Raw genomic sequence first — 17,087 nt, forward strand, 5'->3', positions numbered from 1 at the left:
GGAGTCTCAAACCAGAAACAGCAGCTGTACCAAGACAGAGAAAATCCCAAAGCAGTCAGGACAGACAGCAGACACTGCCCTTGGCTCAGAACGTCCCTTGCACAGTTAAAACCTCTCCGAGCCAAGAGAGAAAGCCCAGAAGGAACTGGAATGAGTTACCTGCTGCTCTAGAGCAGATAGCAGCACAGCAGGGATTAATGGGAGAGTTACAGCCAAGCTCCTTGCAGAGCCTGTCAGTCCCCAAGGCACAACGGAGCTGCACAGTGCCGGTGGTCCTGGGCAGACACATGAGCCAGCGGGCTGGGAACAGCCCTCTGCACACTGCCCAGGGAGAAAAGGGCTTTTCCTAAAAACCTGCACACACAGGACAGGCTGTTTCCTTAGAAAACCAGCCCCAGCAGCAGGAAGTGAAACGGTTGTGGAGTTGGAAACAGAAGATGTAAGTAGCTCTGTTTGCAAAACTTTGCCAGACCACAAGCAATGGACAAGCCTCAACACCAGGATTTGTTTTACTGGAAAGAAGGGGGGGAAACCTCAAGTCTGCTAAAACATTCTCCAGGGCTGGTCCAGTGGCTCCTACCAGTGGTCGCAACACAACATCCCCAAAAAAAGGGGAAGAAAAAAAAAAAAAAAAGGCAGAATCTCCACTGTTGTGTAAACTTACACAAAACCTCTTACACAGGTGCTCGCGTCAAACTCCTCTCTCAAACCGATAATATTTTGCGACAAATGGTTTAAAATGAAGGATAAGAGGCAGCGACAGCCCAAAAAGCACAGAGGGAAAACCCGCACGGAGCTGAGGCGGCAGCGGGGGGCATTGAACGGGAGCGGGGTGAATTGGCTGGTCCAGCTCACCGCACGGAGCCGGGAAAGCGGGATAAGGGAGATAAAAACAGGGGGATAAATCCCCGGGATAAGAGGGATAAAACCTCAGTATAAGGGGGATGAAACCCCCGGGATAATGGGATAAATCCCCGGGATCGGGGGTCGGGAAGGGACCGGGATCCACCTGCGCGACGCGCGCCGGGCCGGGAGCGCCCCCTGCCGGCCGCGCCCCGCGCCGCGCACAGGTGAGCGCCGGGGATGCGGCGCCCGCACCCGCGGATCCCCCAAAAAACAACCGGCAGCACCCCCTTGCCGGCACCGGGTGTTGAAACCCATGCTTTAATTGAGGGGAAAAAGGAGTTCTCTCCTCGCTGCCCCATGCTACGGGGGTTACAGCTCGCGGCTGGTGCGCTGCAGGTCCGCTCAGTGCGGGGAACCCGTGCGGGGAACGGGGGAACGAAGCGCTCGCTCGCCTCCGGTCCCGGGATACAGTCCGGCAGCTCCCGGAGCGCCCGGTCCCGCCTGGCAAATCCAAGGGGATTCCGAGCGCTGGGACGCCGGACAGCTGCGGGCACAGCGTTGTCGCTGCCCCTGTCCCGGCTGTCACTCCAGGAGGGGATGCCCGCACCCCCGAGAGACGGAGGGTGCCCGCAGGAGAACAGCGGCATCCCCACCAAAGCGCAAAACCCCTTGAGCATCAAAAAAAACAAACTCGGGCACAAGTTAAAGAGCAGGAGCGGGGGGGGGGGGGGACGACACCTACCCGAAGTAGGCGGCGGAGGGCCGCGGGGCGCAGGCGAGCAGCCCTAGGAGCGCGCAGGAGGAGAGCCATCCCAGCAGGACGTGTCCATCCAGCATCTTGCAGCGGCGCCGGCGCTGCTCATCTCGTTCCCCCGCCGCGCCCGCTGCGGCCCCGCCGCCCGCCCCGCTTCTTATAGCGCGGCCGGCGGAGAGAGCCCGAGCGGCGGCGGGGCGGGCCGGGGAGGGGCCGCCGGGGGGGGAGGGACACGGGGGAGAGGCGGGCTGCGACACGGGGACACGCCCCGGGAGGAGGGACACGGAGCGGAGGGGCGGGGAGAGAGCGGGGAACGCGAGCGGAGCGGGGAGAGGGGAGCGCGGGACGCGCTGGGGAAGGGGAGAGAAAAGGGCAGGGGAGAGAGGGATGAGTGTGCCAGGGTGGGTGTGCAAGGGATTGGCATCTGGGCACGGCATGGACAGCAGGGCCAGGTGTGCAAGGCGTGGCTGTTGCAGGTGCCGGGGCTGCAACAGGGAAGATGTGCAAGGGGTGCGTGTGCCGCATCTGGGCAGCTGTGCAAGAATGGAGCAGTCCTGAAAGGGCTGGATGTGCCAGAGGTGCGCAGCTGGGCAAGGGCTGGATGTGCCAGGGGTGGACAGTTGTGCAAGGGATAGGTGTGCCACGTCTGGGCAGCTGTGCAAGAATGGAGCAGTCCTGAAAGAGCTGGATGTGCAAGGGGTGGGCAGCTGGGCAAGGGATAGTTGTGCCACATCTGGGCAGCTGTGCACGAATCAAGCAGTCCTGAAAGGGCTGGATGTGCCGGGGTGGGCAGCTGGGCAAGGGGGAGGTCTGGCACATCTGGGCAGCTGTGCAAGAATGGAGCAGTCCTGAAAGAGCTGGATGTGCCAGGGGTAGGTGTGCCACATCTGGGTGGGTGTGCAAGGGATTGGCATCTGGGCATGGCATGGGCAGCAAGGCGTGGGTGTTGCAGGTGACACCGCTGGGTGGCCGTGCAAGGATCAGGGAGGTTGTGCAAGGGGGAGGTTTGGCACATCTGGGCAGCTGTGCAAGAATGGAGCAGTCCTGAAAGGACTGGATGTGCAAGGGGTGGGGAGCTGAGCAAGGGGGAGGTTCGGCACATCTGGGCAGCTGTGCAAGGGATTGGCATCTAGGCATGGCATGGGCAGCAGGGCCAGGTGTGCAAGGCGTGGGTGTTGCAGGTGACAGGGCTGGGTGGTGGTGCAAGGGTCAGGGAAGATGTGCAAGGGGGAGGTTTGGCACATCTGGGCAGCTGTGCAGAGGTCGGGTGTGGGAAGGCACAGCCGTTGCACACTCGTGCGCACACCCACAGCGCTGTGAGCAGTGCAGGCACGCCGAGCAGGCCGGGCAGGAAGCAGTTAATGCCCTGAATGTCACCCCTGCGGCCGGCAGCGTTTTTCCAGGTCTGTCGATGTCACTGTCACCGTCATCCTGGAGGTAATTCCAGCTCCCGAGGACGGGAAGGTTCCCCTGCTGAGCGTGTGTGTGTCACACTGCTGAGCCAGCCGTGTCCCCGTGGGGACACAGCCAGGAGGACACTTGGCGCTGGGCTGCCATCTCCAAAGCCACCATCCCTGGGGGTTTGAGCTCAGCCCCAGCAGGTGACATTTGGTGCATGGTGAGCAGCAAGGTGCTCAGAATGGGGTCATTGGTGTTTCTGACCCCCAGAATGTGTGGGCAGAGCAGTTCAGGAGCCACACAGGGGGACAGTTCATGGGGATAAACCTTTTGTCCTGGAACAGCCCCTGGAGTGACACGGAGAGCTCAGTGAATCAATTCTCACCCCTGACTGTACCCTTGAGCATTTCCAGCCTTCCCAACACTGTGCAAACTGTGTGGATCCTGCTTATTTTTGGGGTGAGAAGGAGAAAGATTTTTTTTTATTATTTTTTAATGTTTAAAACATCTCAGCCCAGTCCCTGACCACATCTTTGCCAAAACAAAAGTGTCCTTGTGGAAAAGCATCGTTCAAAGCTTCCCACATCCACCGTGCATGGGATGTGGGTCTCCCACTGCGGCTCTGCATCAGCCCCCCATGAGGTGGGGGCTGAAACTGGCTTGGGGTGGGTTCCAGCTTCCTCAAATCCATCTGATTCTCCATTATCTGGGAATATCTCAGCTTCCTTCTCCCCGTGAAGTGGCACCGAGTCAGCCCCCTGTGGGTGCTGGGGGTCAGAAGCCCCGTGGGGCCACCACAGTCATTTTATTTCATTAAAGCCCCATCTAGAGGCCTTTCCTGGAGGAGAATTCGGCAGATAGGAGCAGTGCCAGGGTCATGCTGAGTGTCCTTATCCTGCCACCCGAGCCCTTCCAGCTTGGGAAAAGTCAAGGCAGGGCTGTAGGTGGAGGCCAGGACAAGCAATGTTATCACTGGGAGGCTTTTCCTGAGCGTTTCTCTGGTGGAAAAAGCAGCCTAGGAGTCATTTTCCACGCACATCCCCAAGGAGCTGGTGATCCCAGCACGTGGAAGGAAACTCCAGCTGCTCCAGGCAGCCCCTGTGGGTCACGGAAAGGCAGTGAGCCCCTTTGCTGTTACTCATTTTCTCTGCCAAACCCGGGGTGATGCCCTGGCTCTGTGTGTGACTCTTTCCAAAAATAGTCCCCACTTCTGCTTCCAGCCAGGACAAAAAGGGAAGCCCGAGCAGGCAGTGGCTCCCCCAGGGTGCTGCTGCCTGGGGACCACGCATGCAGCATCTTCCTGGGGCAGCTTGGTGGCTCCCAGGTCCTTCAGGTGACAGAAATCTCGGTGTTTCTGCTCAGGGCAGTGGCCTCGGGCGCTGTCCCCGCAGCCACCGACAGCAGAGGGCAGTGCCACATAGGAGCAGTGCCACACAGGCTCTGGAAAAGAAAATTTTTCTGTCCGGGAGGGAAGGCTCCCAGCAGAGCCATAGGGAAGCAGCCAAGCACACGAGGGATTTGGTGGTGTAAGTGGTGTCGCAGACATCTTTTCATGAAAATCCTTTCCTTTGCATTTTTCCTCCTGGGAAGCTGAGAGGCCTCAGGAACAAAATGCAAATGATTATCTGCTGCTGTGGAATGCAACAGGTGCATCTGGGATTGGCCCATATTGGATGTTTTTAATTAATGGCCAATCACAGCCCAGCTGGCTCGGACTCTCAGCCCGCACCACAAACCTTTGTTATTCATTCCTTTCTATTCTTAGCTAGCCTTCTGAGATGAAATCCTTTCTTCTATTCTTTTAGCATCATTTTAATGTAATATATATGATAAAATAATAATTCAGCCTTCTGAAACATGGAGTCAGAGCCTCGTCTCTTCCCTCATCCTGTGAACACGGTCACAAAGTGGCAGTTCCAAAGGGTCATAATTGTTTTCTTTGGGATGAAAAGATGCCAGGTGCAGGGATAATGCTGGACAAGGAGCCCCAGAGTTGTTGTCACCTCTGGTGTGGCAGCAGCACAAACCCTGTGTCCTCACCCTGTGGGAAATGCATTTCTAGAGAATTTTTAAATGACCACAACCTCACCGTTGTGCTTCTGGAATGTGCTCCTGCAGGCAAAGCAGTTGTGGGAGTGACCTGTGAGGATCCAAGGCTGGCATCCTGCAAAGCGTCCTGACATCCCATTCCCTGTGTCCCTGTCCTGTGGGTGACACTGTCCCATGGCAGCTCAGCCAGCACTGCTGTGTCCACTCCAGCAGGCTCTTCCCAAGGGTGGGTGATTTCAAGTTTTCCTGCTCCATGACTCAGCTCTGGAGCAGAGCCTGCCTGAGGCTTCCCCATCCCTCGCTCCCATCCATGTGATTTTTGCAGCTCATCATTTCTCCAGGGCTTCCCTTCTGTCAGGAGCCAGGACATCCCTCTGGCTGTCCAGAATTGCCAAGACCCCTGCCAGGGGTCTCAGAGACCCTGGCACAGAGCCCAAAATGCCCCTGTGAGTTTGACTATGACCCATGGAGCAAATTACCAACCTTGTATGAAGATCTGCAAGCCACAACAGTTTAGGTAGAATAATAGTGAAGTTATCACAGGATGGAAAAGTAGATTTTAGGGGTTTTGGTATGGGGGTTCAGGGGGCAAGATGGAGGGAACTGGGTGTGTCCAGCCTTTCTCCTTCTTCTTCTTGGCCTCCATCTTCTGCTGTGATGGTGGCACTCACAGATTGGTTTAGAGTAGAAGCTCACTGTCTGACACAGGTGACAGGTTTTGGGAAGGAATTGTAAACATTGTACATGTAGTTTTTAGTATAAAGACGTAACACTGCCCAGAGGAGGCAGAGTGCCTGGAACTGTCCTGCTGGACGGACCTCAGCTGGACAGAAATAAGAATTTTATAGATAAGAAACAATAAACAACCTTGAGACCGAGAAATGAAGAGCTCTGACTCCTTCTTCAAGCACTCAGGCTGGGGAAAGAGACTTTCCAACTTTTCTTGGAGTCATTCTGACCAGCGAGAGATCCCAACACCCTTCCCTCCCTAAAGCTTTGCTCCAGGTGTTTTTTTCTGCAGTGCAACACCAGCTTCCACCCACCCTCCAACACATCCATTGGAGAGCAGGGGATTTTGCCCATGGAGGTTTCTCTGCCTCTCCAGGGCAGCCACTCCAGCTCAGCAGGAACGACTGACTCACAGGAGGGTGAGAGGCAAGGAAAATACCGGTGAGCTCATCTCGCTCATCCCTCCCTGCCAGTCCTGCACGGATTCCCCATGAGATATTTGGCAGCCACTCCCAGGCTGGAGTAACCCAAGCAGGGCAGGAGGGGCAGAGACCTCACCGGGCTGGGCTGGGCCGGGTGGCCGAGGCCGTTCCTGGGATAGCTGAGAAGCCTCTGGTGGTGTTTCCTCCATTTGGAGCCACTCACATTTCCCTTTCTCAGTTCCCTGAATTAGAAGTGGGCCTGGTGTTTCTGTGCCCTCCGGAGGGAGGCTGAAATAACAGACAGGAGCCAGGAATGTCACATTCACGTTTTCTGGAAAATGCCTTCGCCCAGGATTTTTCTCCTGGGAAGCTGAGGAGCCTCAGAGAAAAGGAAAACAATTCTTATCTCATTTACTTCTGTGTTTAGTTCATCTGCAATGTGTTTGGACATTGTTTACCAACAGGTGGTTGTTTGATTGGTTTCTGGTGAGTTGGTTTCACTCACTGTCCAATCCATGCCAAGCTGTGTTGGGACTCTGGAGAGAGTCAGGAGTTTTCATTATTATCTTTTTAGCATTCAGTAAGCATCCTTTCTGTATTCTTTAGTATAGTTTAGTATAGCATTCTTTAATATAATATAGTATCATAAAATAATAAATTGGCCTTCTGAGAACATGGAGTCAGATCCATCATTCCTGCCTTTGTTGGGGCACCCCACATATACAATACAGGGAATGCTACCTGCCCACGGGACAGCGTTTGTCCCACTGGGATCACACCCTGCTGTTGGATTTGCAGGGATTCCCTCTAATTTAGGAAGTTGTTGCTTCCAAGTTAAACAGAAGGAAGCACCAATTCTTCACCTTTTTGCATGAAGTGACCTTGAGGTGACTGCGCCTTCCTTAAGAGAATCATGGAAGCATAAAAAGGTTGGGAGGGGCTTTAAACTCATCCAGCTCCACCCTTGCCTTGAGTAGGGACAACTTCCACTGCCCCAGGGTGCTCCAGCCTGGCCTTGGGCACTGCCAGGGATCCAGGGGCAGCCACAGCTGCTCTGGGAATTCCATCCCAGCCAGGAATTCCCAATTCCCAATCTCCCACCCATCCCTGCCCTCGGGCACTGGGAGCCATTCCCTGTGTCCTGTCCCTCCATCCTTGTCCCCAGTCCCTCTCCAGCTCTCCTGGAGCCCCTCCAGGCCCTGCCAGGGGCTCTGAGCTCTCCCTGGAGCTTCTCCTCTCCAGGGGAACATTCCCAACCCTCCAGAGCAGGGGGGCTCCAGTCCCTCATGTCCCTCTTTTTCTCTCTTCTTGCTTCTATTAATGTCCAATCCTTTTGTTCTGGCAACAAAACACATTTCCTTTCACTGATGTTTCCAAAAGCTGGCAAATTATTTTTTTAAAGTACCTAAATTTTTTTTTTTTTTTTTTTGCCTCCTGCTTCCATGCACATCCTTCCTGAGCTGTGTTCTGCTCTTGCAAAGCTTTATCTTCATTACATCCATCCCATAAAAACAGCTCCTCTGAGCAAACCCAGGCAGGAATTCCTCACATGGAATTCACCTTTTTGCTGGTAATTTCATGGAGAATGATGGACTTTATAGTCTGAACCAGAATGCTTTTTAGTACAATTAATCCCAGTGCAAAATTGGGTCCCTTTTGTCTTTATGGCATCCAGACATGTCAGGAATGAAGGAATTTTGTGGGGCAGAGCTGCAGGAGGGATTTTTGAGCTCTGAAGGAGCAGTGCCAAGGGAGCAGGGACTCTTCCCACCTTCAGCCTGTGCTGTAAAACCTGCATTAACCAGCCATTATTTGAGGGACTGTGAGGACAATTGGAAAATTGTCATTTCCTTATGAAAATCAGGTGTAAAAGACAGACCTGGACTTGTGCACAGGGAGGGAGAAACCCCTGTGTGAGCTCAGCACCTCTCTGAGCTGACTAAATCTGTTCTAGAATAGAATTAACACTGAAACCCTGAGCTATTCCTGAGCTGATTAATTCTGTTCTAGAATAGAATTAACATTGAAACCCTGAGCTACTCCTGAGCTGATTAATTCTGTTCTAGAATAAAATTAACATTGAAACCCTGAGCTATTCCTGAGCTGATTAATTCTGTTCTAGAATAGAATTAACATTGAAACCCTGAGCTATTCCTGAGCTGATTAATTCTGTTCTAGAATAGAATTAACATTGAAACCCTGAGCTACTCCTGAGCTGATTAATTCTGTTCTAGAATAAAATTAACATTGAAACCCTGAGCTATTCCTGAGCTGATTAATTCTGTTCTAGAATAGAATTAACATTGAAACCCTGAGCTATTCCTGAGCTGATTAATTCTGTTCTAGAATAGAATTAACATTGAAACCCTGAGCTATTCCTGAGCTGATTAATTCTGTTCTAGAATAAAATTAACATTGAAACCCTGAGATATTCCTGAGCTGATTAATTCTGTTCTAGAATAAAATTAACATTGAAACCCTGAGCTATTCCTGAGCTGATTAAATCTGTTCTAGAATAGAATTAACACTGAAACCCTGAGCTATTCCTGAGCTGATTAATTCTGTTCTAGAATAGAATTAACATTGAAACCCTGAGCTATTCCTGAGCTGATTAATTCTGTTCTAGAATAAAATTAACATTGAAACCCTGAGATATTCCTGAGCTGATTAATTCTGTTCTAGAATAAAATTAACATTGAAACCCTGAGCTATTCCTGAGCTGATTAATTCTGTTCTAGAATAGAATTAACATTGAAACCCTGAGCTATTCCTGAGCTGATTAATTCTGTTCTAGAATAGAATTAACATTGAAACCCTGAGCTACTCCTGAGCTGCGACACGCCTGGGCTCACTGGGAGAGCGACTGGAAGGGGGAAATGAAGAAATTGGGGTTGTGGGGGCAGGAATTGGGGGAGAAGAGGGGGAGTCAAGGGTTACAGGGAGGGTAAATATCCCAGCACTGATCTGGTGACAGGAGCCCTGGGGACCTGTCCCTCTGTCCTCAGGGTCACCCACCTCTGTCCCCCTGGGGATGGAGGCAGGGGCCAGGGAGATGCCCCAGCCAAGGCTCTTTGACCTTGAGTGTACATTAAAGCATTTAATGCACAATTCCTGAGGGGAGAGGAGAGGTGAGATAGTGTGGGAGAAAAGGGAAAGGGGAAAAAAAGGGGAAAAAGGGAGAAAAAGGGGGGAAAAAGGGGGAGGAAGGGGAAAAAAAGGGAGGAAAAAAGGAAAAAAAGGAAAAAAAAAAAAAAGGGGGGGGAAGAGGAAAAAAGGGAGAAAAAGATGAAAAAAGGGAGAATAAAGAAAAAAAGAGAAAAAGAGGAGAAAAGGGAGAAAAAGAGGAAAAAAGGGGGGGAAAGAGGAAAAAAGGAGAAAAAAGGAAAAAAGGGGAAAAGAATAAAGAAAAAAGAAGAAAAAAGGGAGAAAAAAGGGAAAAAAGGAAAAAAAGGGGGGAAAGAGGGAAAAAGGGGGGAAAAAGGAAAAAAGGGGGAAGAAAAAGAAAAAAAAAAGAGGGGAAAAAGCAAAAAATGGGGAGAAAGGGGAATAAAGGGAGAAAGAAAGGAAAAAGGGGGGAAAAGTGAAAAAAAAGAGTAGAAAGTGGGGAGTAGAAGCTGGAGTTCAGCTGCCCCTGGCTGTGGTCACTGCTGTCACCTTGGACAGAGGTAACAGAAACTTCTCTATATCTCTACAAATTGATTTCTGGCTGCAGTCTTGCAAAAGGTTCCAACCATCTCCATTGTCTGTGGGTGCTGCATTCCACCATGGGTTTGGGCATTTTTTGGAAATTCCTGTAATTGATTACTGCTCTCATAAAATAATTTTGGTGGGTTTTTTGGAAATTCTTCTAGTTGATTACTGTTCTGATGAAATAATTCCAGTTTAAAAATCCTCTCTCCATTGGATTCACTGGGAAGCGACATGGGATGTTGGATCAGTTTTTAGCACAGCAAAGAAGAAAAAATCATAAAAATAGTGAATGAGGAGCAGGTCTGGGCAGTGCTTTCTCTCTTTTTCTTTCTATTTTTTTTTTTTTTTTTTTGCTTGTTTGGTTGGTTTTTTGTTTTGTTTGATTTTTTTTAATAGTGAATTTTTTGGAAATGGAGATTGGCAGGGAAGAGAAGATATCCAAAAAATCCACATTGAAATTGTGTGGGTGGCACAAAAGGTGGGAGAAAATTTCTATGGGGAAAAAATTAAAATATTCCCAATGCAGGTCCAAAATATCAACAGATTTCCTTGGATATTTCAAAATATGACCTTTTTGCCTGTAAATTACAGCTGGCTTTAAAAAAAATCCCAGAGTGCAAAGGAAAGCCTGGAAAGGGAAGAGTGAAATGCCCTCAGAAGGGAACAAAACTGAGCTCCATGGATGTCCTGGGCTGAGCTAAAGGACATTTGCTGCTCTCTGGTTTCGTTTTTTGATGGAAAGCCTTGGAAAAGAAGATAAAAAGACCAAATTCCTTTGGTGTTTCCAAACTACCTGAGCTTCCTCCTGAATTTGGGCTGGTTTTGTCTTCTGGGAGACCCCACGTTGTCCAAAGCAGCTCTTGGGGGGCAGGAGTGTCCCCAGGGACGTGTCCTCCTGTGCTGCTCCATCCTGTGAGCAGCCACACTAACTTCAACAAAAATGGGAAAACTGCTGCTCCTCAGTCCCGCTATTCCCAGCCTGAAATTCTGGAGAAAAAAATACATTTTTGGGGTTTTTTAAAGGAATTTCTTTGAAGTTGTTGGCAGTTGCTGTGGCTCAAAACATTGGGATATTTCTAGGACATTTACCTGGGGAGTTATTCCGAGTGTCCACCATCCCTCCAAGCATTTTTGGGATGAGCAATCCCATGTTAGGGAATGCTGAAGGAAAAGGGATCCAGCTATAGTGGGTACTTTTGCTTTTGATGAAGGAGAGGAAGGATGAGGAGGACTTCATCTTATTAGAAGGTTAAATATGATTTTATATATTATATTACATTACATTATATCATATTACATTACATTATATTATATTATATTACATTACATTATATTATATTACATTACATTACATTATATTATATTACATTACATTGCATTACATTATATTATATTACATTTTATATTATATATTACATATATTCTATTTTATGTATTTTATTTTCTATTATATATTTCATTTTTTATTTTATATGTTTTGTTTTATTTTATATATTTTATTTTATATTTGTATATTATATTTTTATATATTGTATTTTCTATTCTATTCTATTCTATTCTATTCTATTCTATTCTATTCTATTCCATTCTATTCTATTCTATTTATTATATATGATAAATATATAATTTATATTATATATAAATAAAATGTATATATAATAAAATGTATATAAATACATTATATTTATATTATATTACATTTAAATTGAATTTGCTAAGCACTTAATTGTACTTTACTGTGCATCATCTTGTGACTGTCAGCTGACAGTCTTGATACACACACACTTGGATTTAATTGGTTAATGAATTAAAGCACGCTAGAATTTAATTACTAATTTTTTTTTTAAGTAAACAATCTTCTACAATGCATTTCCCTTGAGAACAAACACAGGCACAGCAAATAAGAATTATTTTTTCCTTTCTGTGAGGTTCGGAGAATATGAATCCCAGAAATATTCTTGGGGAGAATTGTGCCGTGCTTTTCTCTGTGAAGAGAAATGTGGCAACATCCATCCAACCCTGGCAACCCTTCAGCTGCAGAGCAGCCAGAAACAAACTGAGCAGAAATGTTTTTGTAGCCACAGCATCAAGCCCACCCATTGAAAGTGTGTCAGGGATTTTCCAGCCCTGCTGAAAATTCTCTCTCTGCTTTTATTTTTGGAGGACGGGTGATGCTGGTGGTGTTATTTCACTTTTTTGGATGTTCCCTGCTAATAAAAGTGTTTTATTTAACAGGGCTTTGCTTTCTTTGAAGCCAGGCTTATGATTTCCTGCTGGAACTGAAATGTGATTGTCCTGAAGGCTGTCATCTGCCTGGTCCCCAGCCAGAGTCTCTGGGAGCTGGGTGTTGTCACCTGGCCTGGTTTGTGAGCACTGCCAGGTTCTGGCCAAGTTAGGAGAAGGTTCCTGGGAGTGATCCCTGTTCTTGTGAGTAAAATGAGCCTTTTGAAAGAAAACTCGAGTTCAAAAGTCCCTTTAACAAGGGCTTGGAGTGACAAGACAAGGGGGAATGGGTCCAAAATGAGAGAGAGAAGGTTGGGAGGGGGTATTGGGAAGGAATTCCTCCCTGGCTCAGATTCCCAGAGCAGCTGTGGCTGCCCCTGGATCCTTGCAAGTGTCCAAGGCCAGCCTGGATGGGGCTTGGAGCGCCCTGGGACAGTGGAAGTGTTGCTGGGTAGAACTGGATGATCCTTAAGGACCCTTCCAACCCAATCTGTTCTGTAATTCTGGAGTTTCTGAGCACAGAGTATTTTTCTTGCTGCTCTGCCTGTTTACTGCCAGTGGTTTTGCCTCTCTGCCCAGCCAAAAATACAGAAATAATCATTTTACAAGTTCCAGTTGCTGCTCAAGTTCTTGCAAACCTCATCCCAGCCTGCTGCATCCCTGAAATCCTTTCCCAGGATTGCTTCCAGCTAAGCAGCAAAACAAAAATCCCAACTCTCAACAGGTAAAAATCTGAATATCACTGGGGCCTTCTGGTTTTTCTGTCATCCGTTTTCTTCTGTCCAAATCTTTGACCAAACCCAGTTTGGAAGACAACCAGAAGTCCTGGAATCTTGGAGCATCCCAATTTCCGTGCCCACAGAGCTGGGTGAGCTCAGAGTCCAGGGCTGTGTTGTCTGGTGGGTGTTTGGGATGGGACATCACCATGGGGGTTTGTGGATAGTTGGGAAGTGTTGGAACCCAGGACATTCCTCTGGCTGCCCTGGAGGACTCCAGACCCTGGCAGGGGGCTCAGAGACCTTGGCACAGAGTCACAAACACCTGTGCCTTTGATTTTAACCCATGGAAACAATTGCCAACTTTGTGTGAGGATTTGCAAGCCACAAGAGTTTGAGTAGAATGATAGCGAATTAATCACAGAGTGAAAAAGTAGAATTTTTGGGATTTAGAATGGGGGTTCAAGAAGCAAGATGGAGGAATCTGGGCATCTGCTGTCCTTCTTCTTCTTCTTCATTGTCTTCTTCTTCTTCTTCTTCTTCTTCGTCGTCTTCTTCGTTGTCTTCTTCTTTGTCATCTTCTTCTTCGTCTCCTTCTTGCCCTCCATCTTCTGCTGTGATGGTGGCACTTCTGGATTGGTTTAGAGTAGAGACAGACTGTCCAACATAGGTGATAGGTATTGGAAAATTATTTTAAATAAAGTACACGTAGTTTTTAGTATAAAAAGCTAACGCTGCCTCAAGGATGGTCAGTGTGCCCCAAACCAACCTGCCAGACAGATCTCAGCAGGTCAAAGAAAGAATGGAATAGATAAGAGAAAATAAACAACCTTAAGAAGAAGAACCGAGGAATCTCGAATTCTTCTTCGGTCGCGGGGCTGGGAAAAAAGAGACTTTTTAATACCTTGGGAGCCATTTCAATCACACAAAACCCGAGAGGGAAGCAGAGCAATGGGAAGCAGGGCCCATCCCCAGTGGAAAGCTGGGAGGGTGTGCAGACTCCAGGGCAGGATACTCATCCTAAAGGTACTGGGTCACTCCAGATCTGGCCAAAAATCTGATTTCTGTCATATATTTAGTTCATCTGAAGAGGAATTTTTCAAGGAATTTGTAGGGGGAAGCAGAGATGAAGCTCAATATGTAGGAAAGTTTCATCCTTATTTGTTTCAAATAAACTATTTTTTCAAAGTTTCAGTTTGGGAAATCAAAGAGTCATCAAGGCTGGAAGAGACCTTCAAGATCATCCACTCTAACAATGAACCCAACACCAACATAATCACCCCAAAACTGGATCTCCAAGTGCCACAAAAGCAGGATTTTCACCCATTTTTCACTCTTCCTCCCAGGCCCAAAAGAAATATTTTGTGTTCTGTTTTCATACTCACTGTTCTAAAGAACCTTGGAAATCTGAGTCAAATGGAACTCCAAGGATCTCTGCCTTTGGGGCATTGCCTGTTTCAGTATTCCTGGGAAGCCTGAGGTGCACCAGGAATTTTCCATGTACCAAATGTGCACATTGCAGAACATCCCCCCAGTCTGTATCCATGTACTAACCTGGGCAGGAGCAAAAAAGTGGGAATCTTCCCATCTCAGTGTCCAGTTTTTGTGTCACATCCTGATTTTGATGACATCCAGATACATGAGTTCCCTCCTTGGTTTTATCACATCACCGGTTTTCCTTCTCTTTTGAAATCAGAGGGTTGGGAAATTCTTTTCCCTGATTTTCCAGTGGCACGCACCAAGGAGAATGCCAGGGGGTAAGTATGGGACAGCTGAGCAGGAACAGACCCAAAATAAATCGTGGAACTGGGTGGTCTTCAAAACACAGGAATGATGGAATTAGATGGTCATTAAAACACATTAGATGGTCTTAAAACACAAAAAGAGGGACTCCGAAACACACATCCAGATAGAACTGGGTGGATTTTAAAACACAGGAGTGATGGAACTTGGTGTTTAAGGATCCTTGACCCCCAAGCCCTTCAGTGATTCTGGGATGGTTTGATTGAGGATGAATCTGACAGACACAGCCAGGATGGGATGGAGCACCATAATTCCCAAAAAGATTTAATTAATAATTATTATCTAGAGAGAAATGATTAATTCTGTCTCATGTATTTGGCCAATGCCTCCAGATAAGTAAATCTGTCTGACAGTGATGCCTCAGGTTTAGCTTTTATATTTTCAGGTTCTGTGCTGCTTTAGTGTGTGGGTCTGAGCTCCACATCAGGGCATGGTGAGCTCTGTGCACAGAGCAGGGAGACAAAACAATTCCTGCTCCAGCTGGGCACCAAGGACAAATGACCCAAATCTCAGCCCAGGAGCACAAACCCCGTGGGCTGCAGAGAGAAAAACAAGCAGGGTGGGACTGCCTGGGCTAAAGCTGGAATGGGACAATGAACTGCAAGGTGCAAATGGAGCAGAGCTGATCCCAGGGAGAGACCCCGGCAGCGCTCGTGCATTTTGGGGCCATTTTGGTTCATCTTGGGTGCAGCCCTGGCTGGGCTCTGGTGCTGCCCAAGGTGCATCCATGGAGGCCTTTGAATAAATCCCTGCTTTATTCTTTAGCTCTGTCCAGCCTCTGTTCTAGGGCAGCCTCACAAGGCATCATTAGGAGCTCCTCAATTCCCACACAGCATTCCTGCAGCGTGCAAAAGGGAGGCTGGAAAACCAGTGGCAGCTCCTAAACCTCCCAAAGTTTGATTTGGGCAAGATCAGCTTCCAAGGTCAGCACAGGGCAGATGGGAAATTGGGGAGCACGGGGTTGGCTGTGTGAGAGCCCAAACTGAGCCATTCCAAGGCTTTGTCAGAGAGGCACTTCCAGGATGGGCAGGCTGGGCTGGTTTCTGTATGGAGCCCATTGTTCAGCCCAGCTCAGGCCTTCCTCCCTGGTTAATGGCTCAGCAAAGTGTGTTGCTTTAATGGTTAATCATCTACTCACATTGTTCGGGAGGAAAGGCAGGCAGATAATGCCCCTGGCCTGCTGCTCATGTGACAGGCTGACTTCCCGGGCAGCAGGAAAGGATTTCACACTGGGACAAGCAGGGAGAGGGAAAATGCCAGGCTGGGAGGATTCTGGTGGTTACAAAATGAGTAAAAATACACATAAATCCATGTGTGGTTGTAGATACACACTCTGCTAAATCCATATGTGGCTGTAACACACACATTGTGTGCACAAACAAAAATGTGTGCAGAGCAGAAACACACACAGATCCTCAAAATAAAATTATGAAATTATTATTTCTACCTTTCACTTGCAAGGTTGGGTATTTGGTCAGGGCAGTGAGATTACCTTGATGATTGATGATTATGATATGATGACTATGATGATGATGATTTTATGTTTTATTATTATCTATAGTTGGAGTAATTGGTATGACTATTATGGTTATGTCTTTTATTATATATTATTCTCATTATTTGTGTGATTATGATTATTGATGATTATGATTATTGATTATGATGATGATACCATATTATCATTACCATCTGGACTACCTGTGCTGTGGGCACTGCCCCATAAGCTCCTCCAGGAATGCAGAAACTTCTGGCACAAGGGCACATGGAGGAGTTCCTGTCTGGTCTTTAAATTATTATTTCCACCCCAAATGGTTTTCCAACAGTTAAATTAGATATCAGTTAAATAATTCATCAGATATCTGATAAATGATTATCAGATATCACAGAATCATAGAATGGTTTGGGTTGGAAGGGATCCTACAAATAATCCATCCATGGGCAGGACACCTTCCCCTAGAGCAGGTGGAATTTCACACAAATGGTTGTGAGCTTACAGGCAAAGCTCACTGCAAATTCTTTTAGCAGCAAGTCAGAGTGAGAGCCATCACCATTCAGGGTTTCAGGGTCTCAGGAGTGTCTCCTCTTGCTCTGAATGCAAGTCCTGAGCTTGCACACCCCACCCTGCACCCTTTGCTGTCTGAATAGATCCATCAGAGATGTCATGGAGGAGTCAGGGGCTCAGTTCTGCTCTCTGCTATCATTTTGGAGGAGTTTCTTGTTTGAACATGTCTCACACAGGGAATACACCAATATTTCAATTCCTGGGAGACCTTGGAATTACTGGGGTTGGAAAGCCAAGATCACCATCAGCCTGGAGAAAAGGAGACTCAGGGCTGCCCCCATCACTCTGTGCAGCTCCTGAAAGGTGCCTGTGCTCAGCTGGGGCTGGGCTCTGTCTGCAGCAGCACTGACACAGCCAGAGCACACAGCCTCGAGCTGCACCAAGGGAAATACAGG

General features: G+C 48.0%; 1 protein-coding gene across 1 annotated transcript in view; it reads right to left on the reverse strand.

Moving 5' to 3' along the window:
* The window catches only part of WNT9A (Wnt family member 9A), a 59,635-nt gene extending 57,952 nt beyond the window's left edge, over window positions 1-1,683 (reverse strand). Inside the window, exon 1 of the mRNA XM_058818101.1 lies at window positions 1,589-1,683. Within this exon, the coding sequence (XP_058674084.1) occupies window positions 1,589-1,683 (95 nt within the window). The remainder of the gene's footprint in view (window positions 1-1,588) is intronic.
* Window positions 1,684-17,087: the final 15,404 nt, after the last annotated feature.

Source organism: Ammospiza caudacuta, chromosome 1 (genome assembly GCF_027887145.1).
Source record: "Ammospiza caudacuta isolate bAmmCau1 chromosome 1, bAmmCau1.pri, whole genome shotgun sequence".
NCBI classification, from domain to species: Eukaryota; Metazoa; Chordata; class Aves; order Passeriformes; family Passerellidae; genus Ammospiza; species Ammospiza caudacuta.